The 27,128-nt window shown below is 37.3% G+C and overlaps 4 protein-coding genes across 4 annotated transcripts; 2 read left to right on the forward strand and 2 right to left on the reverse strand.

Moving 5' to 3' along the window:
* Positions 1–962: 962 nt before the first annotated feature.
* Positions 963–5,632, forward strand: LOC133857103 (pro-cathepsin H-like). The gene is made up of 8 exons (XM_062292231.1): positions 963–1,276; positions 1,371–1,492; positions 2,216–2,331; positions 2,469–2,542; positions 2,780–3,044; positions 3,267–3,398; positions 3,750–3,885; positions 5,343–5,632. Exons 1-8 carry the CDS (start codon positions 1,083–1,085, stop codon positions 5,378–5,380), a joined length of 1,077 nt encoding a protein of 358 aa, XP_062148215.1. The 5' UTR covers positions 963–1,082; the 3' UTR covers positions 5,381–5,632.
* A 686-nt stretch (positions 5,633–6,318) lies between these two features.
* LOC133857877 (pentatricopeptide repeat-containing protein At2g06000) lies at positions 6,319–9,140 on the reverse strand. Its single transcript, XM_062293247.1, has one exon. It carries the CDS (start codon positions 8,800–8,802, stop codon positions 7,030–7,032), a length of 1,773 nt encoding a protein of 590 aa, XP_062149231.1. The 5' UTR covers positions 8,803–9,140; the 3' UTR covers positions 6,319–7,029.
* An 816-nt stretch (positions 9,141–9,956) lies between these two features.
* LOC133858015 (protein FIP1) lies at positions 9,957–18,072 on the forward strand. Its single transcript, XM_062293424.1, has 14 exons — positions 9,957–10,200; positions 10,723–10,814; positions 10,901–11,005; positions 11,329–11,378; positions 13,167–13,233; positions 13,526–13,598; positions 14,578–14,633; positions 15,485–15,581; positions 15,894–15,978; positions 16,173–16,235; positions 16,864–16,923; positions 17,185–17,277; positions 17,478–17,540; positions 17,645–18,072. Exons 1-14 carry the CDS (start codon positions 10,145–10,147, stop codon positions 17,762–17,764), a joined length of 1,080 nt encoding a protein of 359 aa, XP_062149408.1. The 5' UTR covers positions 9,957–10,144; the 3' UTR covers positions 17,765–18,072.
* Positions 18,073–18,841: 769 nt separating this feature from the next.
* On the reverse strand, positions 18,842–26,286 carry LOC133857056 (uncharacterized). The gene is made up of 15 exons (XM_062292161.1): positions 25,879–26,286; positions 25,541–25,795; positions 25,321–25,445; positions 24,556–24,772; positions 22,933–23,058; positions 22,571–22,827; positions 22,374–22,481; positions 21,847–21,988; positions 21,583–21,748; positions 20,915–21,072; positions 20,394–20,717; positions 20,161–20,235; positions 19,895–19,964; positions 19,615–19,772; positions 18,842–19,139 (listed from the first exon to the last, which is right to left on the reverse strand). Exons 1-15 carry the CDS (start codon positions 26,152–26,154, stop codon positions 18,990–18,992), a joined length of 2,607 nt encoding a protein of 868 aa, XP_062148145.1. The 5' UTR covers positions 26,155–26,286; the 3' UTR covers positions 18,842–18,989.
* Between the last annotated feature and the right edge of the window lie 842 nt (positions 26,287–27,128).

Genomic DNA, 27,128 nt, shown 5'->3' on the forward strand with positions numbered 1-27,128 from the left:
CGTTTTCAAATTTTTGCAGCAATGACATGTGATTTTCTTTGGTTTTCTCGTAACAAGGCTTATCATGAGGATCTTTCCTTCGATGCTCTCATATTGTCTAGAAAAATTTTAAAAGTTTCACAGGAACATATGGTGGCTTGGAAATCTATTTCCAAACCAATTGAAGAAAAGTGGATCTCACTTCCTCCTCAATGGTTTAAAATCAATTTTGATGCGGCCATTAGAGATACTTTTTCAACACAAGTTGCAGTATGTCGAAATCATCTGGGACATATCATCAAGATAAACACCAAGACTAATTCTCCATGTCAGCCAAATGAAGGTGAAGCTCTAGCAGCAAATCTTACTGCTTCTTTAGTTATTTTTCTAAATATCCACAAGCTTATTCTGGAAGGAGATTCACAGATTGTCATTCTAGCTTTTCAACATCCAGATATTTCACAAGACTTGCGAATCTCTTTTACCTCACAACACCATTGACTCTATTCCTATTGATTTTTTTTTTTTTGTCAACAAAAAATGTCAATAAAAGTGCAAACTTCTGTGCTCATTATGTAGCACATTGGGCAGCAGCCAGAGTGACAGCTGATAGCATTTTTACCTATCCGCCCCCTATCCCTTCAATCCGAATAATTAGTGGGAAGGATCCTCCTCCCTTTTAGTATTTGGATACTTTATTTATTATGTCTTTTATTCTGGGTTTGTTTTTGTTAAACTTTGGTATGTTAAGGCTTTAGTTTTGTAGTTCGGTCTTCAAGTATTTAAAAATTATAAAAAAAAAAAAAAAATCCCTCTCTTACAAATAATTTTTTATAATACGACAAAGGTCATGAGAAGGACATGAAGGAACTCCACGTCACCACATACGTCACCCGATGTATAATACCAGAAAATACGTAAAAGTTACCAAAGTCCCATTTGATTTGCTAACTTTCTCTATTGGAGCCCTCAGCTGAGCCCATATTCCAAGGATTTATTAATTTATAATTGCTCCTCCAATCAAAACTCAATCCGACATCTAACATCGTCTGTCACCCCCACAACCTTCGGAGCAACAGAGAGAGATAGAGAGAGAGAGAGAGATGGCAAGGGTGAGCTTGGTCTCGTCGATTCTCCTACTTCTCTGCTGTGCCGCCGCCGCAGCAGCAGCATCGACCTTCGAGGACTCCAACCCCATCAGATTGGCATCGGACGGCCTCCGCGACTTCGAGGCCCAGGTGATCCAGGTCATCGGCCGCACCCACCACGCACTCTCCTTCGCCCGATTCGCCCACCGGTAGGCCTCCGCTCTTTCCTGCTGTCTGATCATCAAATTTACTTGTTTGTCTAAATCTGTTTGGTTTTTGCGTTGTGATATCTGGTTTTTGCAGGTATGGGAAGAGGTACGAGACCACGGAGGAGATGAAGTTCCGTTTCGGGGTTTTCTCGGAGAATCGGAGGCTCATCAAATCGACCAACCGGAAGGGATTATCTTTCAAACTTGCCCTTAATCGTAAGCATGAATCTGAAATCATCGGATATGCTGTATTGCCACTTTTTTTTACGATAATTTTGAGTTTTTTGTTAGCCGTCGGATTTGTGGAATTCAGGCTTGTGATAGGACCGCTACGGTCAAAATATAAGGCTGGTAGATGCGTGACCATGCTAAACTAGGCTTATTTTCCTTGCTGACCAATCGGAGTTTGACATGTAGTAATTAACTCACACTAAGACTCAGTATGGTAGATAATTGAACACAATAAATAGAAAGATAAAAATTATTTCAGAGTTTACTGAGAGTAGGTGTTGACACAGAAATCGAGATTCTCTAGGTTGTTTTGATAACTATAATATAGAATACTTAACCTTGAAAACTTAATAATGGAGTCACCTTTGTTAAATCACCAGTTTTTTTTTTTTTTAAAAAAAAAATTGGTCCATTGCATGAAAAATTCAATTAAAATGGAAAGTGAATGGTGGAGGATAAGGTTTGAATTCATTACCTCTTTGTAATACTATGTCTCAAAAGTTTTTCCTAGTTTTAGCCGGTAGAAAATGATAAATTTAGTTATTTAATTAATATTATACCAACCAACCCTGAAAGACTTAGAGATTAATCCCTTGACATTAAGTGGTTTGACAATCTTTTAGTGAAACGAGGTTTACATTAACTAACCACTGAGGTTTCTTGGTGATAACTGATAACCCAAGTGTTGGTGTTTGTTTTATCAATCAGACTTTGCTGATTGGACTTGGGAAGAGTTCCAAAGCCACAGGTTGGGAGCTGCTCAGAACTGCTCTGCCACTTTGAAGGGCAACCACAAGCTCACCGATGCTGTTCTTCCAGAAGCGGTACTTCTTGTGATAAAATTATTCTTTTTTGGAGTTCATGAATTTTCAGATTACAAACCAATGGTTTAATATATGGAATTGATAAATATTTCAACCATATTATCATCATCTATATCTGTATGTGCATGTTCATGCAGAAAGACTGGAGGGAACAAGGCATAGTCAGCCCAGTTAAAGATCAAGGCCACTGTGGATCTTGCTGGACATTCAGGTTAGAGAGATTAACGGAAGAATTAAACAGCAAATAGTAGAATCTACAATGGATGTAGGCTTGATTAGCCTAACCACTTAAAACTTCTTGTCTTCATTGTCTGTTTGCTATTCCTTTCTTCTTTCTCTTTGTTTTTTAGGCATGGTTTTGGTAAAAAAAAAGTATTAGGAAGATAAAGCACTTAGAGTGAGACCTGATATCATCTCGCTTCTAACCTTCAATATATTTGTGTTGCAGCACCACTGGAGCTCTTGAGGCAGCCTACTCGCAGGCATTTGGGAAGGGAATCTCTCTCTCAGAGCAGCAGCTTGTGGATTGTGCCAGAGCTTTCAATAACTTTGGCTGCAGTGGTGGGTTGCCATCCCAAGCCTTTGAGTACATTAAATACAATGGTGGCCTTGACACCGAGGAGGCATATCCGTACACTGGAAAAGATGGCTCGTGCAAATTTTCAGCGGAAAATATTGGTGTCCAAGTCATTGACTCTGTTAACATTACCTTGGTAGGCGCCATGCATAGATCTCTCTTAACCCTTTTTTGTTTTAATGTTTTCTGTATTATGCATCTTGATGTTAACATACTGAGGGTAGAGCTGGCAGAACAAGATTTGATTTGCCAACATGCCTGGACAAACGCCCTTTTTTTTTTCTTTTTTTTTTTCTTTTTTTCTTTTTTTTTTTTAAGATGGTTTTGAGGATTTTCTATCATGTGTGGACAAACACAGGGTGCTGAAGATGAGCTAAAGCATGCAGTTGCATTTGTTAGGCCAGTGAGTGTGGCATTTCAGGTAGTCAATGACTTCCGATTTTACAAGGAAGGAGTTTACACCACTGAGACGTGTGGAAGCACTCCCATGGTGAGTTTTCTATTTTGAATAGAAAACATTTTGATCGACTTGGTTAAATTGGCTGTCAAATTATGTTTATTAAATGGTGTATATTGTTAAATTTCAAAGCCTAGTTTGCTTTCACGTTTCAAAGCTAGATAGAGCATCATTGTTATTACTTTCCATTTGTAGGTTTATCTATATATATATATATTGCTTCTTATGCCTCATATTAATATATGTACCTTTTTTAGTAAACATAGTCCTCCCCCTTTTCCTCTGCCTCTAATCCCTCTACTTCGTTTTCTTCACTTTATATGTACTAAGGAACATTCACGATCCATTCATACCTTCTTAACAATATGTAAATTTATCTGGCAGGATGTGAACCATGCTGTTCTAGCAGTTGGGTATGGAGTTGAAGATGGAGTCTCATACTGGCTCATTAAGAACTCATGGGGAGAAAGCTGGGGTGATAATGGCTTCTTTAAGATGGAGATGGGGAAGAACATGTGTGGTAAGTTTTCCAACTGATCCTAGTTTGTCAAATCAATATGCTTCGTATGAATTGGCCATGCTTCAACTTTTTTCTTGAACAAATTCCACCCATCTTCGTCACTTGGTCCAAAGCCTGGTGCCTTAATGTGCCATGTGGGCTGTTTTAATTAATGAGATGATTCCAAAAGACTGGATTCTGATCATTTGCAATAGGGAATAGGATCCTCTACTATTCATGGTCAGGATTTAAAGTTGGTGAATTTTTCGTTGGACATGATGTTAATGTTGGCATATCTTTAAAATGTGATATTATGTAAACCATTAGATGTACAAATTTTAAATTTTGACTATGAAATAGATACTATCAATCTCAAATGAAATGAATAGGATCTTTATCCATGCAATAGGGCTGCTCTATTGCACTGTAATAGACTGGTCATGTGAGAATCTGCCCAAACTCCATTTATTTGGGTAGGCTGTCCATACACTTTGGGTCTTGCCTGTTAAAACTGTCCGAACACTTGTGAGAATAGATGAAGCCTAAACATGCTCTCACATAAACTACCCTATTGCTCGGAATCCAATCATTAGATTTAGAGTTCATTTGGTCTCTTGGTAGTGGTCCACCAAATGACAGCTGATAGTACTATATGTATGGCTGGTTTACATTAATACCGTGTTTGTGAGCGGTCCACTAAAAGACGTGTGATAGTACTACATGTATGGCTAATTTACATAATACCGTGTTTGTGAGTATAGAGAAAGGTCTAGCCTTTGGCTCTGCCCCATGGATTTGTCGAGTTCCCATGGACTAATGCTTGTGTGCTCAGGATCCTAGCAAATTTTACAGTTGCCCCCTTTCCCAGACACAGAAGGATCCTCTCCATTTCATTTAGTGCAAACATGAGGGAGCAAAATTATCTTAATTTTAAAGTTGAGACAATTTTACCCCCCTTTTTACACTAATTGGCTCCTCTCCATTTCAAGATGATCCAATTCCCCCATACAACTCGGTTGTTTGAGCTGACTTGTAAAATGTATAAAAATGTGAGAATCATATGTTTTATTAAAAATACATGTAAAATTATAAATGTATGTAAGCTCTACATGTATTTTGAACACATGTCAGCTTAATAGACTGACTTAGAGGCAAGGGCGGACCTACTCATGAGCTTGGAGTAGTAGCTCCGCCCAAAATTTTTATTAGTTCTTATATTTTGACCCTCTAAAATTATTTTTTACTCCAAAAGGTTTTATTTTTAGTTTTGTCCCCTTGTACATAAAATTATAGTTTTGTCCTTGGAGAAAATTCTTCCAACCTGGTTACGAGGAAAATGTTATCAAACTTTTAAGTCATTTTGAGATTGGTCCACGCATGATTAAATTTCTAGATTCATCAGTGAACAATCGACAGGAGATTGGATAAAATCCTCCATTACAGTGCTGCGTATGCTAACATTGATCGTCAAATTGCAGGTGTTGCAACTTGTGCCTCATACCCTGTCGTGGCATAGTCTGTTTAAGGGTTCATGCCATGTTGTCCAAAACTAAGGTGAAGGGCCATGTTGCAGTTGTCCAAAACTAAGATGAAGGGCCATGGTGTGATAATGATAATGTAGGCTTTATTGTAAAAAATAAGATCCAATATTATTGGTGGTGACTGTAACGTACGCAACATGACCATGTGTATATTCTTTATGAATGTTATATGTGAAATCTGTATCAGAATTTCCATTACATAAAAACATATTACTGCATCGCCTTAACATGTTTTTACCTTCTATTATCAAAGAGCTTTCAAGCTTATATTATTCCATATTTCTCATAAATATCTTTATGTCTTCGCACGTACAAATAAAAAATCGATGCATCTGATTTACGAATGGCTAGCGCTAACATGGCAGTGTCATGTCCCCCCTTAAAAACAATATTAACATGACAATACCGTGCCGGCTCAAAAAAAAAAAAAAAAAAAAAAAAAAATTTGGCCGACACCCATAGAGTAGTTGGGGATTTTTTTTTTTTTTTTTTTTTTTTTTTTGGATATTATAGCTGTGTCACATCAAGTAAGGGAAGTGCATAAATCGCATGTAAGGGTAGCATTACTCTTAAAGAAAAGTAGTAGTTTTGAATTAAAGGCTTACAATTTGAAATAGAATTGAATTAATCACAAATGGCCAGTAATGCAATAAAATCACAATCAAAATAAAATGCAACTTCCGCATTTTACAGTCATACAGATGCAGCCAGAACATCCCCATAGCATTCTCAGGCCGTATTGATGGCTTTCCATAGACAAATGAAGGGAGAGATCTGGCTGAGATTTGAACCTCTTAATTTGGAGGGTGCTAGTCACCTTAACTTATCTTGGTCTACTTGGTTCGTGGAAAAATCTATTCATAGTCACGGACTCACGGGAACAACAAACCCGACCCAATGAGCAACACAAATCTGTAAACAGATAATTTTTCTCAAGCATATTTACTTTTTGACAAAATTGAATAGTAACTAAAACTGCGGGGATTAAAAAGTTCAATTCAATCCAATGCATGTCTCAGAACTCAAAAGCTGTGGTCATCATATGATGAAGATCAAAATTAAGTAGCCTGGATAATATTTTCCCTGTTTCCTAGTGCAAGTTGTGTTTTTATTTCAGTGCACTAGATATCTGCATGTCTTCAACCTACTCGCTGGTAATAAATCATCCTCAGTCATTTCTAGAAAACACATAGCTAAAAATATGTGCAGGAAGGATGGACAACAAGAGATAAGACTGATTTAATTCAAGGAATGTGTATTGCTGATTGGTCCATGACTTTAGCTCCATGCTTGTGGGAATCTGATTTGACAGGGAACACCTTGTTGATGTCATAGTGACTTCTGGCATAGATTTACTCAATAGTAAATGCCCGGCTCACAATTCAATATTTTACAGATCTGGAGCAGATGTTGATTTTGAGGTTTATGACAATCAGCGCCAATCTAGCGGTAACTCGTTAAAAATCAGGGGATAGAAATAGACATTGACAAAGTACATACTGCTTGTCAAACTTTGTGCCACAAGCTGGACATGTTTCATCTGGGCTCAACTAAACAATGGCTGAAAGACCTTGTCCAGCCATAGGGACTATGCTTCAAGTCCACTTCCGTGGTAGCCCTTCAATTAAACAGCCATTGGAATAGCCATATCTGTTCTTAAATGAATAGCTTCTTTAAAAGATGACATACGTAAGTCCAGGTCCTTATATGCAGCTTGCTTAATGCGAAAGGCTTCATTAGGCATACCAGCCTTCAAAAGGCAAGATATTAAAGAATTCACAGTAATGGTATCTGGAGCACAACCGATTGATAACATCTTATCAAAGATGCTGATTGCTTCAAACATTCTCCCTTTCATACAATGCCCTATGATGAGGATTGTAAATGTGACTTTATCTGGGTTACATTTCTTCTCCTCCATCTCTGCCACAATCTTATTTGCCTCGTCCACATTGCCAGCCTTGCAAAACCCATCAATTACAGGGTTGTACATAAATGGTTTTGGAACAATATCACGCCACTTCATTTGCCTCAAAAGATCGCGAGCCTCATGCAGTCTATTTTCCTTACATAAAGCATTTATAAGAACAGCATAAGTATACACATTTGGAGTCACATTTCTTGCATTCATCTCTTGCCAAAGCTTCAAACCCTGATTTAACTGTCCGGTTCGACAATACCCATCAATTAGGGAAGTGAAGGTAACAACATCCGGAAAATAACCAAGAAAGAGCATCCTCTCATACATGGCCAATGCGGAAACCATGTCGCCCGCCTTACCAAAGCCATCAACGAGAACATTAAAAGTGATTGCAGTTGGTTTTATTCCTAACTTAACCATCTCATAAAAAAGAATAGAGGCCTCGTCCATCTTACCCAACTTGCAATACCCCGATATTACAGATGTATAAGTTACAACATCCGGTTTAAGCTCACTTGTTGACTTAACCTCCTTCAATAGTTCATGCCCTCTATTTACCTCATTGACCCTACATAATCCATTTATAAGAGTGTTATAAGTAAGAACATCAGGAGAACAACCAAACCTCCCCATATCATTAAAAAACACAAAAGCCTTATCAACTCCTCCTATTCTGCACAAACCTCGAATAAGAATATTGAAAGTGCAAGTATCCAGGTGAAAATATGATCCCATATGCTCTCTAAATAAGCAAACGGCCTCATCAACTAGATTCCTCTTGACCAACTCATCCAATAACTTATTATACACAAAAGAACTCAACCCAATCTCATCAAACTGAACCTCAGCAAGCAATTTTTTGGCAAGATCAAACTTGCCCACTTGTGCATACGACGATACCAAAAATCCAACAATCGAACTATCAGGCAAATGCCCATCACTCCTCATGCAATCAAATACCATTTTCGCGGAATCGTAAAGACCCATTTGACAGAGGGACCGCATAAGCAAATTGTAGGTGTTGAAAGAATGACTGACACTCAAACTCTCCCTACTGAACTCAAAGAACTTCAAGCCCAATTTTGGATTGTTTAACCGTCTAACAACCTCAAACGCAATCAATGGGGTCAAGTTCTTCCTCAAATAACACAAACAAGTATCTGACAAATGCGAACGCACAAATAGAGTACAAACGACCTTAACAAACCAAGCCTCGGAGTTTCGGTTTAAGATTACCTCTTTGTCATTGAATGGCCTGGACCAACATCCTCCGTGGGCGAGACTATGGAAATGGGCAGTGGCGACCTTGGAGGCTCGAACCCAAGGGGTACGGGTTGTGAAGAATAAGAGGGTCATCTGCAAAGCCGCGCCATCACTAGGCTCAGCTCTAGGCTCACAGATATTCTCAATCACAATTCTCTTATGGGTATGACCAGAATTCCTACTGGGTTTTTGCTTTGAGTCCCTATTCTTCATGGAGATGGTGAAAGCCCCAATAAAGATAGCACAGCAAACCAAACCCTGAAGACACTTTTCAGACCATCCAAGACCAAAAGACTATCACTTTCCGATAGTGAAAGTGAGAGGGATCAGAATGAGGCATAATCGATAAAACTAAGAGCAGCACTTTGAGCAGATATGGAGGATCATGGAACTGAAACTCGATGGTTTCGGATTTGGGAAGCCAAGCAAAATTCGACCCGTTTCGGATACGATGATGATTGACGACTCCGGGAGAAAATGCTGTGATTGTCAGGGCATTAGGGTTTTCAGCGGCTTTGGGGTTTTCGTCACCGCTCCGCCTATGTAGATTATCCAGCTCCGGACCAATAAAGCAGAAGGGCTCAGGGGGGTGGTTCTTGGTCTTGGGCCATGAATACGAGTTTCAGCCCATATAAGAAGCCTGCTCACTAGTTCAGCATTTACAAATGAAGAGTTTAAATCCAAAAAACGATTTAACGATTTAAGAATTTACTGTCAAATTGAGTTTAAATCAAAAACTAGAAAACGAGTTTAAATCAAAATTGTAAATCGTTTTTAAAAATTAAAAAGGCATTTACAATCAAACTGAAAATAATTTTCATTGACCATTATTTTCTCTCCCGCTAAACACTAAAATATGTCAAGAATATTTTTCAAAAAATATTTTACACCGAGACAAATGAAACATAAGTATTTATCGCATCGGCATTTATCATATTCAATATTTTAAAAATAATAAATACTTAAGTGAAATTTTGTAACTTTTGATTTTTTTTAAAAAAATTATTATGATTTGAAATTTTTTATTTAGTTTGTTTGATTCTGCGATTTCACAAACAAAAATGTGTCAAAAATAAAATCGCAAAAATTGTTCAGTTTGAAATTGCGTTTGAAAAAAAAAATTACGTTTTCAAAACGCATGTAAAGGGATGCAATTTTTTAAACGTATCATTCTAGAGGATTAACCGCAGTTTTACCAAATTACAATTTTTATTAACTGAAATTTAAAAAAGAAAAAGTGAAAAAAGAAAAAAAGAAAAAAAAAGAAAAAGGGTTTGAGCCGAGCTTACAAATGGTTTACCCCGAAATGGGCCTCCGCTATATCGGCTACCAACTGGGCTTGGGTTGACCTGCAACGTTAAGCTTCATCCCGCGACTATCTGCCATTTCAATGCAAAAGAGATCTAAGACTTCCAAAAAAAAAAAAAAAAATCGGAGAAGAAGATCGGCATTCTCTTCACGCTCACAGCTCTGAGCACTCTGACAATCAAAGCCACCATTGTCGAAACGACACCGCACCGCATGACATTTCATCCAATTCTCTCACCGCTTGAAGATGGCGACCGAGAGACACGCTTCTTTACCTTCAACATCCCACGAAGATGACGCCCTGTAAGCTATTCTTTCGAGCTCAAACTTTTTCCACCCGATCAATTTCACTTTTTCAGTTAAAATTCATTTTTCTTTCTGTTCTAGAGATAGTACAATTCCTAAATTTGTTAATAACATTTGCTAGTTTTGCCATGCGAGCGATGAAAAAGTCTACGATCCACGGTGATCATGGAGGGAATTCTCTATTTTTTATAATTACTACCTAGGTCGCGTTTGGTTGTCAATAAAAGATTTTTTTTTTTCAACTGATGGCTAAAATTTCTCTGTTTCTTTCTGTTATAGAAATGGTACGATTCCTAAATTTCTAAAAAACATTTTATAGTTTTGCTTGCTAGTGATAACAAAGTCTGCGAATCACTACTTATTTCGCGTTTCGTTGCCGAGAAAGTTTATAGGAATTTTTTCCCGAGAAAGTTCTATAAGAATTTTTTTTCGATAACTAGTTCTATAGGAAAATATTTCTCATGAAAAGAAAGTTACTATTTTTATTACCGATGTTTAATTACTTTGTACTAATTTCAGGTTTCTGGATATACTGCATGAGGCTCCTCTACTCGGTAACCGCAAATCCAGAAGCATTTTTGGGAGTATTTTCTACTGTTTTTTCTTGGCAAGTAGCTTTAAAACTCTGCTTTGTGGCAAAAACAAAGTCGTTTTTGTGTTGACTGGACATTGCTGATTGTTCATCAACTTTAGGTAGGTTACGCGGTGTTGGCTGTGGGAGCACCATGGATATTCCGTCCCATTAAGAGCTTGGTCTCACCGTTGCTTTGCAGTTGCAGTGTTGCTCTTTTACTAGTCACAGGTTTTTTTTAACCCTTAGTTAAATATGCTTGTTTTTGAACATGTATTTTTCACGGAAAGTGTCATGTTCGAATAGTGCATTTTATCTTTGAGCTTTGTGTGTAATGAATTCAATGCCTAATGTATTTTGGGGATGAGGCATAACTAAAACATATTTATACATGGTCCATTTTTCATCGTTCTCCGTGGGCTATTAGAATGCCAGCTGTTGTTCGGTTTATGGAACCAAATTATGCGAACATGATATAGCTTGAATGTCTCTGGTAATTCAATTTTTATTATAGGGAGTCGATACAATAATGATCATATATGTCAATGTTTCAGGCATCTTTCAGCAATATCTGGTTTACCAAGTCCAGAAAATACGCTTGCAGGTGATCTTTATTATTTACCTGGTTGAATGTCTATTTTCCAATGTCTCTTGCTTTATAGTGAGGGTGCTCTCTCTCACATACACAACCCCCCCCCCCCCCCCCCCCCTCCCTCTCGGGTCTCCCCCTCCACACAAACAGAGGGAGAGAAAGAGAGTTCTGTTGGTCTTCTGGTTTGTGGAAGTCTCTTCAGAGTCTGATGCCCACGATGAAAAGAACTGCCTTTTGAATTGAAACCATGATTCGAATTGGTAAAAGAAAAAAGAGAAAGGAAAAAAGAAAGTGATCTTAAGACCATTAGTCTGTACTGGGGATGAATCTGTGTCGTACCCACAAAATCACATTTCCAGATAGGTAGTGGTGAGCTTGCCAAAAGGATTTGACTATTTGCTTAGTAACTACAAAGAGAGGATTTAGCTATTAAGATCCATTAATATATCTATCTTAGTGGCGATGGGATGTCAATCATTTTTTATTTCTTTTCTTATTCTCCACCTATTATTTGGTTTAAAAACCATCAGAAATTTGGTGATGTTCAACCGGGCTTTTTTAGGTAAATAATTGTGGCGTTATGGGATTGAGAGAGAAGCTTGGTGGAGAATTGTGGTGGACTCCAAGTTTGACAGTTTATGGGGAGGTTGCTACTCCTTTGAGCCTGCAGGTGCCTTTGGGGGTGAGATTGTGGAAGAACATCAGGATAGGGTGTGATACATTCTTAGGCTTTTCTAGATTTGAGGTAGGGGATGAGGCTGAGACCAAATTTTGGCATGATATGTGGTGTGGGGATACAGCTCTTACTGAAGCTTTTCTTGTTTTATTTGGTATTGCTCGTGCAAAGAATGCTTTTGTTGCGGCTAATTTGGAGCTCTTGGGTGCTATCAGTGGAGCGTGAGCTTTTCTAGAGAGGCAGTCACTGGGAAGTGCATGTCTTTGCTTTTTTTTTTTTTTTTTTTGTTAGGTGTTGTACTCAGTAAGTGTAAGAAGAGGTAGTGAAGATAGTATGTGATGGGTCTCCTCCAAAAAAGTCTTGTTCAAGTTCGGGTCTTTCTTTAGCTCTTTGGCTTGCTCTGTGGAGAGTCACTTTCCTTGGAAGAATGCGTGGCAGACTCAGGCTCCTACGAGGGTGACTTTTTTTCGTGATCGGCGGCTCTAGGCAAGATCCTTACTTTGGATAACCTCAGGAAGATGCATGTTATTTTGGTGGATAGATGTTGCATGTGCAAGCGAAATGGGGAATCAGTGGATCACCTTATTTTTCACTGCGATGTGGTTTACACTTTGTGGAGTGCTCTCTTTACTTCTTCTTCTTCTTCTCTTCCTTCTTTCTTTCTTTCTTTCTTTCTTTCTTCTTCTTCTTCTTCTTCTTCTTTTTTTTTTTTTTTTAGATAACTCTCTTTACTTGTTTTGGTTTGTCTTGGGTTATGCCTAGGAGAGTCTTTGACTTGTTTTCTTGTTGGTGGATGTCCGGAAGGCCGATGAGGGATGCGATTTGGAAGATGGTGCTGACATGCCTTTTTTGGTGTTTAGGAAAGAAATAATAGTTGTTTCGGTAATTTGGAGAGGTCCTTAGAAGATATTTTAGCTTCGTTTTTTCATACTTTGTATCTTTGGACGGTGACTTTTGTCTCCCCTTTGTCACTTAGTTTTTTTTTTTTTTTTTTTTTCGCTTTTTAATTAGATGCTTCCTATTGTATACTTTCAGTGTACTTAGGGGCACCTTACGCTTTTAATAAGACCAATTTATTGCTTATCAAAAAAATAAAAACCATAACATGCACATTTGTCTTGTAGGGTTATTATAGTTTCAGCCAGAAGTTGAAGCATATTGTTCGCCTACCTTTTGCCATTACTTCATATGGTATGTATACATGTGTGTGTGTGTGTGTGTGTGCGTTTTTCTTTGGAATGTAAAAGAATATTTATGCCTCTGGATGAAGTTTTGTTTAATTGAGTTGGTAAGTACTCAATCTTCATCAGGGCCTGAGTATGAAGATAGTTTTCTGATTCCAGTAAAATTTGGTGTTACCTCTTCTCATGCTTTTATGTCTTCCAATGTGGAAATTCCAATGTCTATATGCAGTTCTTTATCTTTGCAATTTATTGTTATAGTTTTTATTATTGGTATTTAAAATATTTTGGCTCGATGCTAGGAACTGCTGCAATGCTACTAATCATGGTATGGAAACCCCACATCAGTATTCTTTCCATCTCAACAATGCTGAGGTAAACATACCGTCTACTTATGATGCTGAGGATAGACATTTCTTCTGCTAGATATATTGCTTCATTGAATAAAATTGAGTTAAAAAGATGAAAATAGAGAGAATTTTCCTTTTTGAATGCAAACAATATCTTTTAAATTCAGATGAGTTTGAATGATAACAAAAAATTTCCCAGAGTACAGTTTGGAGTGCATCAGTAAAGGAAAAGATCAAGTGTAAACAGACAACAAATCCTGGGTTCCACATTCTATCAAATTAATTCATACATTTTGATTCTTTTAGTGTCAACTCTATTATAATTGCGTATATAAATTAAAAATGATTTAACGTGAAGGAGTGGTCTGATTAAATGGACTGTTTTAATGTCCAGAATATTTTTTTGGATATGTTTAATTTGCTAATAAGAAGGCTGAGGAATCATTTATAAGTTTCAATTTGACACTTTGATGCTAGGAAGCACGGATGCTGATTTACAGTTATGGATACATTGACCTGGCAATTTGTAGAAAATATGATATGGTCTGGTGGGGATATGCTAATAAATGGACATATTTTTTCTACATGTTCATAGTGTTTCCAATATGTATTGGATACACTTACGTTAAAAATATCATTTATAAATTTTGAATGCATTATTACAGTATTGGATATGTTTTGACAGGTACCCAAGTAATATTCTACCCCTGCCACACAGCTTTAATGGAACTGATGTGAGACATATCATGATCATGAATATTGAGATTTAAGTCTCCTAATTTTGCATTCTCCAGTTTTAAGATTTAATATTGATTGCCAGGTCATGCTACTGTTGAGTATTGATAACTTCCTGCCCTATCTGTTGTGTAGGTTTTAATTATTAAGATTAGTATGAATGCTACTTCTCCAAATGCTATCCTCGTTTAGTCCACAATTGAATATTGATTGTTACTTTGTCAAACTCTGTACTGCTGATAAAATCTTGGTCACACATAAATCTGCAGGATTATTATGGTAATTGAAGCAATATGTGCTGGATCTTTTATGAGTGTCTATATTGGTGAGTTTTCACATTCTATGGAGGTTTTGAGATTTGAATTGATGTAATTCGTTTGTGATAGTTGATTTGGAAGTCTTTTCGTTGTCATACTAGAGGCCTGTTATTGAATCCCTTCTTAATAAAGGGTTGGGATGGGAAGTGCTACTCTTTTTTTAATATTTATATTCCAGGTTATAGAAAATAATTCTTGAATCTAACGTTTCTGCTCATAATAAGTTTAAAGAGTTGCTCAAACCTATGGGCCCTATTTGCCTTTCCGATGGACATTAATAAATAAAAAATGCATAACTGTGCTCTTATGATCTCTGTCACTAGCCTGTATATGTGCTATCTGCCGATCTCCATATTATACTCTTAAGACAAATTATGAAAACCTCTGATATGGTTGTTGAGATAAACATGGCTCAATTTTTGTTTTTATTTCATTCCAACTGCGCAAATGTTTCTGGTTTGTCCAAGAGAAAAGCATGATTTTCTTTTGGAGAATATTTAAGATTCCAATATTCTGTTATGCCTTATGCTTTCGTCATTAAAAATCTTGCATACTGTAGCATTATATCTTGCTGAAAAGTATGAAAAGTTTTCCTTGTGTCACACCTGTCTGGCTAATTCTGACACTATCGATATCTGCCCAAACAAGACCCTCTGCCAAGCACCTATTGATTGAATATGAGCTTGTAGATTCAAGTTGTATTGGTTACAAGCTCCCTTAACTCTTTTCTATTTAGGTGCTTCCTCTTGTATATTTCCAATGTACTTAGGGGCGCTTTATGCTTTTAAGAAGACTAGTTTATTACTTAAAGAAAAAAAAGCTCCCTTAACTCTTTTCCATGTGTGTTCGGGGCTTGCAGGTTATGTACACCAGTACAATTCATTGAATTCTCAGCCTGATGTTTTAAAGTCACTATATTCTCCACTTCAACCATCAAGTTCTTTGGAAGGTTTGAGGTAATCATGGAGTCATTATTATTGTGTTTTTACTTCCATTTTCTGTATTCAAGCTTTTTAAGAATTGGAGACAATTTCATCCTCAGAATATTCGACATTATTTTGAATAATGATGCATCATTTAATGTATGTTTGTAAAATCAATGCTACTGGAGAGAGAGGCAGAGTTTATATTCCCTGATTGTAGCACTAGCAATATAATCTCTCTCTCTCTCTCTCTCTCTCTCTCTCTCTCTCTGTGTGAAACATCTATTACTTGGGCATATACAATGCAATATGTGATGCCATAATGTGAATTGTTTGGCAAAACAGATATCATGAAGGTGGTCGGCTCTCTGATGAGCAAATGGCTTTGTTGCAATATCAGCGTGAAAACCTTCATTTTTTGAGTGAGGAGGTACATGGCGATTTGAAATTTACATTTGCTTGTAATCAGTTCAATCTGTTGGTGCTTAGCTACTCTATTTTTCATTAAAAATTACACCCATTAATACACATGTAAATACAAATATTCATATATAAATGTGTGTTGGGGTGGTGGGTGTGTGGGTATGTATATTGTTATTAATTTCCAAACATGTGCTTATGCAGATTCTGCGATTGCAAGAGTGCTTAAGTAAATATGAACGGTCTAGTGATGGAAGCACACCTCAGGTGATTGTCATCTAGCTAAATTAATATTCTTTTATCTGTAGAACTATGTAACTATAAGATATGATTTAATGAGGGATGCCTAAATGTGGGGAAAAGAAAAAATGATCGTGTCATTGTGACTGAAGTGAGTCAAAACTACCATTATGGTATTGTTTGGCCATGGGAGATGTTAAATATTTAACCTCTTAGAGATGATTTTCCCGTATTCTGTCAAATAAGAGCAAGCTGAATGTCTGTGTTTGCATAAGGAGAGTTCTATCAGCATGATAGTAGATCATGATGGTCAATTTTAACACCTCAAGGACAGCGAAAAGAATGATCTATAATTATATGGGATTCTTGTTTACTCAATATTCATGTGTGCAAAGGCTTGTAACTTATAGGTATTCAGGGCACATTTTGTAAAAAACATGATTTATGATGGCCAGGAAGAGTAACTTTAGTAGCCTCTTTTAGGTGTCTATTTGAAGGAATTGATGCAATATCAAAATGAAATATAAGAATAATGATACGATTCCATATAGTGTTTGATATGTCCCTTTCAACTGATCCCCTTAACAAGTAGTTAAAAGGGGAATGGTTAGTTGAGGAATGGTCTTGATAGAATAGTTAATGGCTCCACATGCAGGTTGATCTTGCCCACATGTTAGCAGCTCGTGATCAGGAACTACGGACACTTAGTGCGGAGGTAATACCTGGTTGATCTCACTTGTTCATGTTACACTTTTCCAAATGTTCATCCCTCATGATGGTTTTGATTTTACTCTGCCCCTGGACAATGAACTTGAATATGATCAGAACACTTTTTCTCTGCCCCTGGACACTTGTACATGATTTGTTCATCTGTAGGCATTGAAAGTTCTATTAAGCAAATAGAATATAGAATTTGACGAAAATCAACTTTATATTCTTGCACTTAAAATGGATACTGAAGGGACTTATGTTGCAGGTGAATCAACTGCAGTCTGAGCTCAGGCTTGCACGTTCTTTGATAGCTGAGAGGGACGCTGAGATACAGCGTGTTCGCACTACCAATAATCAGGCAAGAACTAGTGTGTTGGCTCTCTCTTCAATATTACGTTTTTGTATAATAATTGTGGAAGACCTGAAACTCCTTATTATATCAATTACATGCTTATGTGATTTGTGTCATGGCTAGTACCTCTATTTAATAAGATTTTTAAACTTTTAATCTTGATTTGAATTTTTCTTTTAATTTTTTTGTGGGGTAATATTGAACAGTATGTAGAAGAGAATGAAAGACTAAGAGCTATTTTAGGAGAATGGAGTAATCGAGCAGCAAAGGTATTGTCTCATCTGTTCTTGATTATCAAATCCATCTCTGGTTTTCACTTAACTTGGTCTGGAATATCTTGCTGATGCAATCTCAAAATTGGATTTATTAAAAGCTTGAGCGAGCGTTGGAGGCTGAACGAATGTCAAATCTCGAACTGCAAAAGAAGATTGCAACACTGAGAAGTCAATCAAATGCATCATCAGCAGAACCTACTGAGCACCGTGGAGCATAGTCACACTACCCAGATATATGCTTACCTTGACCCTTTTCTAGGTTGAATTGATAGAGGATAAACAAAGAAAGAAAAAAGAAGAAACAGAGTTCAAGAAGCGTCAACATAAGGTCAAGTATAGACAGGTGTAGATGGTTGAATGTACATATATCTGTTTGCGGCAGCATTTTTTTTCCTTCCTCCGGCGGTGTGCCGCTTATAGTGATTGTTCGAGTTGCCCCATGGCCATAGAGGCTTTATGGGAGACTCGTAAAATACCTAATAACCTATGTTATGCACTGATTACGGCAGTTCAGCTTCTTTCTTTCTTTTTCCTTTTTCTTCTTCCATTTTTTTTTTTTAAAAAAAAAAATTATTTAAGAAAGAAGTATAATTCAATTCTTGATTTTTCTGGCCAAGTTTTGTTAGTGTTACAATTTTCGGCAAAATGTATGGTGCATGAACATTGGGTCTCTCCCACCGCTGGGTTGAATCTCGGGGGACAGCCTCCCCCCCTCCCCCGTCTCATGGGTGGGTCATGAGGAGACAGCTCCACCTTCGTAGGGAACCCTCCATCCATCGATCACCTCCTCCAACCCCGCAAAGATGGTCATGAGGTTCGTTAGTTCATTGCAACCCACCACAGTGCTGGAGAGGATGGGTTGCAGGGGACTCACCCTCCTTCGCTAGGCGGGTCTCTCCAGCAAGCCACCTCTGCAAGGATGTAGGTGGGTTATTGAAGAAGAACCTTGCCTGACCATCACCCTAGGAGAATTTTTTTTCCTACCACTACCACACTTTTCTTCTTTCTTTCTTTTTTTTTTTTTAAAAAAAAAACAAAAAAAAATACGTTAATTTTTTAATGGTAGAATAAGTAGATGGTTGAAATGATTATTTTCACGATTTATGAAAGCCTAAGGAGCTCTTTGATAAAGATGGATCAAATGTGCATCCAACACGTTCACCTCCCAAATCGTTCCTAATGTCTAGGAAATAAATATAGCTAATTTAGCATTGGGCATAAGAAAGAGTAGAAAGGTACGTAGAAAATTATGGAAACTTGCTGGTTGCCAATTAGAAGATAATGAGAATATGATATTCGGAAAGCAGAAAAGGGTATAATTTCACATGGATGTCTATAATGTGCAAACCAGCGTACCTGTCTACAAGACCTTTCAGCAAGACCACATGTACCAAATTTATGGCTCGAATACACCGGTAGGAAAGATTATTCTGTATTGTTCAATTACAATGGGCTGACATGGGTTGTTTCATTCAAAAAGAGACAGCCAAACACATCATTAAAGAAATCACGACCTTGAACAACTCCTCCCCCTCCAAATATAGATTCTGTATCATACTTGCATGCTCTTGTACAGTCTGGACAGTAAGTAACCTGCATAACAAACAACATGAGGGTACTATTTGGCGAAATGCATTGAATAGAAACCACCCAAAACGTGAAATGACTAATTGAGATGAGAATTCAGCTTGGATCTACTTTTAGTTAGAATTGGACTTGTTGAGATTGTGACATGTTTTCCTTATATCCTGTTTATGGTACACGTTCCAAACCCATGTCTGGTTTCAACTGAAATTGAATCCAAGCCAAACCCAATCGATGAATGAATAATGTTACTCTTCACACTCATTTACTACATTCATATCACAACAGCTGACATGGTGTATTTCAAGTGGCTTTCTATGTTAGCCACTGAAAATATATATATATATAAGCCACTTAAAACACGCCATGTGACATGAGTGTCATAAATTGGTGCGAAGAGTAATATTACTCATGATGAATAGATAATAGAGTTGAACATCATCCCATATAACAGACGCTGGCATTCAGACTTCAAGGTACAAACCTCCAACAACTTTGGCTGGAAACAGCTATCGAGCATGATATCCACACCATAAATAGCCCTCGATCTAGGACTATGCATCTCCGGATGTACTGCAGTAGCTGAATCGAAGACTGATCGTAACAATTTTCTCACTCTCTGATGGATCTCCAACCATTTAACTGCAACAACAATAGGAATTCACACTTGAAGAGTTTTTATGAGAAAACCAATAATTTGCTAGAAGTTCCAAAAGCCCATTCACTTGGGAAGGCATGCATAATAACTGACAAGCAAGCCTCACCTTGATGTTCCTGTTCAAATTCTGTCACAAACTCTGGCGTATACTTGTGACTGAATCTCCCACGATAGTTCTGGAAGCCATAAAAGTGGTCATAGAACAAAACTTAAAGCATACATTTAAGTGCAGAAACTTGCTTTCCAAATGAATGGTCAAAATTTATTAGGTTCCCTTTTACAGGTTAAATCCCATGGGGGTGTCCATAATCACATGGTGACCAGAAATTTTATACAGGATCTGGTTACTAAAACATGGTGCTTAGAACATACCATAACAGTAAAGTGCGTCTCGTATTCGAAAAAACTGTGCTTCTCTAAAGAATATGGGTTGTTTGCCAATCTAACCTGAAAATGCAAAAGAAAGAACCTTAATATCGATATCTTAAATGCAGTCCAAAATACGCCACAAAAAATTGTTCTTCAGTCATCTTTAGATAGTAAAGACAAAGGTTCATATCATATAGGCACCTATGAAGTATTACACCAAAGAAAGAAGCGCATACCCAGAACACGTCGGAAAGGAATATTTCTAAAGGGTTCATACCCCGAACCAGTACTATGTAACGAAGATCAAACTTCTTCCCATTAAACAAAGCAGGGTGCTCAATATACTTTTGGCATATTTTAGGACCGGTCTCCATGAGACGGATGATAGCGGTTAAATTATCAGTGACAGTCGTATCAATAGTTCGTGCCATGTTCCAAGGTTTTAAGATCCATAGATTGTTAAGCCCATCTCTTCTGCGTACATTATAGTCACCAATAAGTTGAGATAATTGAGTTTCAAGATTGTAAGTGGGCTGCAACCATTCAGGAGATCCATGTGCCTGTTGGAAAGAAAAAGATTCAATGTCAACATTCTTCCTTCTGACTTTTGATTATCCAAGCATGCCATTTAGTGAAAAGCGACTCTTCAAAAGTAAAGTATGCTCTTAATTTAACATTGATGATGGAAAAAAGGTCAGTTCGTTTAAAAGAGTGTCAACGCTAGCATTTACATGCAGAGTGAGTTTGCTTTCCTAACCTTCCGAATAGTTTCTGCCAAATGATGTTTCATGACAAGACAAGCCTCAAAAGGAAATTGGTTTATGTATTGCTGATCTGTTATTCTGGCAGCCTTCTTCATATCTTCATCCACCTGCATACCCGTCCATATAATATCAGCATCCTTAGGTTCAGATGCTGTAAGCAAAACAAATCACAAAAGAAAACTTTTAGAGCAGAAAAAAGCATAATTGAAAAGGACAAAAAAAATGACAAAAAAAATAAATTATATTCAATCAAAGAGTAATGCTAGAAACCTTATTCCATAATGCTGCCGTGGGGGGCCCTACCAACACTTCGATTTTTTATTTTTTTAACAAGAACCGATCCAAGGGTTGGTTGGGACTGCACTTCAGCATTGTGGGATAAAAATGAGGTATATAGCATTACTCTTCAACCAAAACCACCACACCAAATACATACACCAAAGTTTTCCTTATTATTGTGGGAGACTTAAATGCAGATAGCAGTTATGAAGCTGGCAATATATACCATATCCTTAGCAACATCTTGCAGATGCATAATCATCTAATTACTTTACATAAAATACTATCTGGCATATTACACATTAAACAAAACTATGGAGGAAAATAAGTACATTAAATGAAATATAAAGGAGAATTGAAAACAATGAAACAGAACACATACTGATGACAAATTCTGGACGTTTCAAAAACTCTTCAACATGAGGTATATCAGTGTAAACACGTAAAGCAGGTCCATCAGTACGATGTATACTTCTAGTTGTAGAAGACTGTATGGATGGAGAAATCAAACTTTTCGATTCCAAGTTTTGACAGTGTTTCTTGTACTCCTGAAATGATAAATGTAGCTTCAAACTGAGCAACAAGACTTGTATTAAATGGATAATAACAGTGAGTCGCAAGTTAAAATAGAAATAGGAGACAATACTTGAATAAAATAATTCTCCGGTGTATGAAACCAAGCTGAAAGTCTGGCAGAACGTTGTTTGTCCTCCCCAATACCAAAAAGAAAATCACGGGTACACTCATCTCCTTTTTCAACATTCTGAGTTGGCCATAGTATAGAAAAGCTGAAGATAGGGAAAATAGGAATTATTAATTTCAATAATTTTGCTAGTATCATTGGATTTACAACAAAGGCAAAGCAGCATCAAAACGAAAACCAAAAACAGTCCCACATGTATTTATTTACACCAAAAGCACAAGGATCATAAAGGTGCTTAAATTAATTAAATGGATGAATCAAGAATTATTATTATTATTGTGTTTTTTTTTTTTTTTGATAAGAGGATGAATCAAGAATTAGAACATATACCTTGTAACTTTACATATTTCAGTACATAATCAAACATGGAGAATCTTGCAAAGATAAAATGTGAAACTTGTCTACAAAATGACAAAAGTAGTATCTGCAACAAATCTGCGAAGTAAAATGAAGAAAGATAAAAAGACAACCTCACAGCTGATGCAAGATTTCCCTCTGGCATGTAGAGAAAAGGAGCCACCCTGAAATTGGGCTCATCACTGTGCCTCAATGCTGAACCTAGTTCATCCATCACATACCTACAAAGAAATCCAAACAATTGAATACAAAGCAAGTTATTTATCAATCCGTAATGCATGTATTCATTCAGAGGTCCTTAAATCCCTACCAGACGGAGGTTTCATCAATCTTTTCCTCATCTGCAAGTCTATATGTCATCAAATATAGCCACATAGCATTTATAATACGATCGGCAAGAGGCTCCTCAGCAGTCCACTCAGGAAGATGTGGCTGAAGCATCGAATCAATCACGTGCTTTCCAGTTTCTAATATCTTTGATGCATTGACACCATTCAGTTCAGAAAGCTTCGGAAGAGATTCAAGAATCTCAATGGCACTTTCTCCAAGGGGCCCAGGAATATCCACCTGCAAAATAATTTAACTTCTGAAGACCCACAAATTTTCCAATGCCTTCTTCAACAAAAGTGTCTCCACATCATAGACCACTGTGGCTATATCAGACAAAACTACCTCCAGAGACTGTAAGCATGGAAATCCCTTCAGGACTTCCAACAAGTCACCAACTGAATTCTGTTCCAACGGATTCCCCCGAAGATTCAAGTACGATAGAGATGGCAACTCAACAGGTGAAAAAGCCTGGAAAAAAAAAAAAGAAAAAAAAAAAGGAAAAGAAAGAAAGAAAGAAAGAAGAAGAAGAAGAAAAAGAAAAAGAAAAAAGAGGGAAACAGAAAGAGATCGGCAATGAGAATTCTATTTTGACCAATTTATCATCTAAAACTATACATCTGAATTCCAAAAAATCAAACTTTGTCCTTTTTTCTTTAAATTGGCAACCAGATATCAAAACTATACCTAGGGATGTACAAGCAGGGCGGTTATTAACCAGAAATAACCGGTAATTGCTAATAACCGCCAACAACCGCTAACTGGAGAAACCGAGAAACCGGAAATAACCACAACCGAAAAACCGGATAACCAAGTACCCGGTTGCGGTTACCAATTATAACATTTTAAAAAACCGGTTAATAAACGAGGTAACCAGTAACCGATTTTTTTTTATTATATATATATATATATATATAAAATTAACTTAATCATCAAATGTGTATATTAAGGATTTATCAATTTCTCTCAATAAAACCAATAATATCACATAGTCATCAACATACAAAGATCCATATACATTTTTCATAAACAATCCATTAGATAAAATGTTGGACATGGAAACTTGATTAAAACCCATCAAATAAGCGAAACACAATCAAATCGCAAAAACTATCTTACCCACAAGAGAGAGAAGAGTAGAGAAAGTACCTAAGAAAAGCTTCACTGATTTCGGAATTCCTACGCCTTGTAAAGAGAAATAGAGAAAGACGAGAGAGATGAAGTTTTATGAGAAGTGAAAATGCTTTGAGTCTAAAACAAAAAGAAGGGAAAGACATTGCCATACAGAAAAGGAGGGAGGGGGTATGTGTGAACACAAGATCACACATTTCTGTCTTATTTAGAAAGGTGGTTCCAACGAATAAGTCTATGATAGTAAAAGAAAATCTTTCTAAATATTCGAGTTTCCTGCTTGTCTGGATAAATTGTTTGGTGCCTGAGCCAAATGCAGGATACATCATGTTCTTAATGAAATCGTAAGAACCTCTTTGGGAAGAGACACATTTTTATTTATAATCGTTTTATTTATATTGAATGAATGGTGATAGTAGTATTTACTATTTAGTATTTAACATTGAATATTGAATGGTCAAATATTGGATTAAAAAAAAAAAAAATTGAAAAGATTCAACAATATATGAAAATCAGTTATCCGGTTAATAACCGGATAACCGGCGGTTGGTAAAAACTGCAACCGGTAAAGGTTGCAGTTATTGAAAAAGGAATAACCGGGGACCCCGGTTGCGGTTGCGGTTATGACCAAATAACCGCAACCACAACTAGTTGTACACCTCATTGCCAGCAGAGTAATTACGAGGCAACCCCACTGCAATGTACCATAGTTTCAAGCTCTTATCTACTTAATAGCCAATGCCTAACAAAAAATAACTCTGCCAATAAAATACAACATATAAACACCCAACAATCTACATGAAGAAAATACGAAACGAAAATAGATGGTGCTCAAACCTTATTGACCAAATTGTGAATACATCTATTCGAAACATCCATAGAGGTCACACTCTCCAATGGATAGTCACCACCACGGACATTGCCCGCATTATCCTTATCATACACTCCTCCACAGAAGCCCAATGCCCACTCACCAAATTTGGCAGTGAAACGTGAGTTGTAGATTTCCAGTTTCGGCAACCCTCGAATAACTATATCCGCCAGTTGATCCCCACTAGAGAGAGAGAGAAAGAGAAAAAAAAACAAAAAACAAAAAAACTTAGTCCTCTCTTCTAAGGATCAGGATTCTCTAGATTTTCTAGAGTAACTCCGTGTTATTAAAATGTAACTACTCTATCACCTCAACATACAATTCACTGACCTAAAATGTATTAAGAAAAAAATTTAAAGGATCTCTCCAGAACTAGTAAACAGTGAGATAGCAAAATACGAGTCATTTAATTTAAAATGATTATTAGGATTTTAAGAAGTACCATCTTAAGAAATTTGGCCTCCTTTGATAATGGTTTCGAAAATACTTTTCTGTTTTTAAAACCAAAAATAAACTTTTCTCAAAATCATTGACAAACAATTCATAACACAAAACATTTTTCACATTTATTACACGTCAAAACACTTTTTCTAACCAAAACCAAAAACCGCTATTCAAAACCATTATCAAACATAACCTGAGAATCCTTATCCTAGTAAGAATAATAACAATTTCCCCACTACAAATCCAAAAAGAATAACAACAATTTTCCAAGAATCAGCTAACATTACCAATTTTGAACAACAGGATTATTGTTGATCCAGAGCGCTCTTAGGTTTCCAAATTTAGTAACTTCCCGGGCAACCATTTCCACATTCTCAAGCTTGTTCCCGCACAGACTCAGTGCAAGTAAATCCTAGTTACGCATAGCCAAAACAGAGCACATATAAATATCGATCGAAATGTGCTCTAAATGCCAAAAGAAGAGCTGAAAAGGCACAACTGTCACACCGGAAATCTACTGGATAAATCGAGGGACAAGAGCATGTGATCATCAATGCCAAGCTCCTCAAGCTCCAGCCACAAAACGCCGCCGTTTTCTCCTTTCTCTTTCGCATTACTGATTTCGCTTTCAATCGTTTCTAAGACCCCCGGTTCGGCGCCGTTTTGATGCGAAACTCCGTCCACTGCTTCCTCGCTCTCTTCCGTGTCCTCCACACACATCAGAGCCGCCATCCTCTCAGCCAATCCCGGAACTTCCTGCAACTGTTAAAAACAAAATTAAAAAAATTAAAAAAAAAAAAAATAGAGGAGAATGGCAATGGTGAGAATATGTTGAAAAGTAGGACTTGTTTGTAGGCGTCGGAGAGGCGGAAGGTCCAGGCGTGGTCGATGAGGAACACGTGAGAGTGCTTTGGAATGGAGTCCGAGGTGAGGACGAGCCGCCTCTGACGGCCGTCTTCGCAGGTTTCGATTCGGAAGTGGGCCCCGCCGTCGAAGGTCTCTGACGAGAGCTTCTGGAAGAGCTGGAAGTGCAGCGACTGATGGAGCCCCGACGCCGCCAATAGCAGCCCATGGACTTTCACGAAGTCCTCGTAGGTTTCCACTCTCTTGCCGCCGGGCATTTTTGCTTTGCTGCTGAAACGGAGTCACTTGCGAGTCTACGAGGGTTATCAGTGTGTTCTTCACCGTGCTGCTCGAACAGTTTGGGACGCTTTGGACGGCGGCGTTTTGTTTCGGGACGCTTCCGCTTCCAGTTCCAGGGCTTTCTAGAGCGCTGTGGTATACGACACCGTTTACCAACAATTTTATTTTATTTTCTTTTTTTTTTTTTCAATTTTACTATGTTTGATACGAACGAAAATTATAATCAAACCCAAAATATTTACAGTTGATTAATAAAAACTTATTTAACTTTTCGTAAAATTATTCTTATTCTTATTATTTTTAAATCTTAAACATTTTTTTTTATTCTTCTTCGTCTTCAGATTTTGTTGTTGGACTTCACTTAAGGCTACCATATTTCTCTGGTCGTTGCCACCAGAGGTTGCCGAGAGTTGTCATCCATTTTGACCTCTGTTGAAGATGGTCGGAATCCGCTACAAGTGTTCGCTGAAAGTCACCGACCGTTGTCGAGCGTCGTGCTATTATCATTGTATCACGTGATTATCATTATGTTGTAGGTATATTCTTTACCAAAGTTATCATCACAATTATCTTAACCATTTTCACACAATCTCATAAGAATATATTAAGAGATTAGTTGCTTAATTTTCAGGTATAGCGGCTTACTTATTTCTTAATACATATTTTAAAATTTAAAACTTAAAAAAAGGTGGTCACTTCCAACGAATGAGATAAGTGATTGCAGGATCATCTTCGTGGGATAAGCAACTACCCCAATAGTTCAAAGGTGATCATGCTGCTACTCCATTCAGGCTTAGGTGGTCCAACAATTTCATATATCCTAGTTAGAGGCCGCGCACCCACCCCAACTAGATAAAAAGAAAAATGAGTTACATTGTGAGTACCCCTTAGTGGAGGAGAAGAGTATAATAATAAGAAGATAAGTTCTATGAGCTATACACGTGTTCTCAAA

This window comes from Alnus glutinosa, chromosome 14, assembly GCF_958979055.1.
Source record: "Alnus glutinosa chromosome 14, dhAlnGlut1.1, whole genome shotgun sequence".
Taxonomy (NCBI): Eukaryota; Viridiplantae; Streptophyta; class Magnoliopsida; order Fagales; family Betulaceae; genus Alnus; species Alnus glutinosa.

Bases quoted from the DNA above. Each gene is read 5' to 3' on its own strand.
- LOC133857103 (XM_062292231.1), top strand. From the start codon at position 1,083: ATGGCAAGGGTGAGCTTGGTCTCGTCGATTCTCCTACTTCTCTGCTGT. The intron at 1,277-1,370 runs GTAGGCCTCCGC...TGGTTTTTGCAG, and splicing joins TTCGCCCGATTCGCCCACCG to GTATGGGAAGAGGTACGAGA. The intron at 1,493-2,215 runs GTAAGCATGAAT...TTTATCAATCAG, and splicing joins TTTCAAACTTGCCCTTAATC to ACTTTGCTGATTGGACTTGG.
- LOC133857877 (XM_062293247.1), bottom strand. From the start codon at position 8,802: ATGAAGAATAGGGACTCAAAGCAAAAACCCAGTAGGAATTCTGGTCAT.
- LOC133858015 (XM_062293424.1), top strand. From the start codon at position 10,145: ATGGCGACCGAGAGACACGCTTCTTTACCTTCAACATCCCACGAAGAT. The intron at 10,815-10,900 runs GTAGCTTTAAAA...AACTTTAGGTAG, and splicing joins CTACTGTTTTTTCTTGGCAA to GTTACGCGGTGTTGGCTGTG. The intron at 11,006-11,328 runs GTTTTTTTTAAC...TCAATGTTTCAG, and splicing joins TGCTCTTTTACTAGTCACAG to GCATCTTTCAGCAATATCTG.
- LOC133857056 (XM_062292161.1), bottom strand. From the start codon at position 26,154: ATGCCCGGCGGCAAGAGAGTGGAAACCTACGAGGACTTCGTGAAAGTC. The intron at 23,059-24,555 runs GTTTGAGCACCA...TTTTTTTTCCAG, and splicing joins TTCACAATTTGGTCAATAAG to GCTTTTTCACCTGTTGAGTT. The intron at 21,989-22,373 runs GTTGTCTTTTTA...CCCTATCTTCAG, and splicing joins AATCTTGCATCAGCTGTGAG to CTTTTCTATACTATGGCCAA.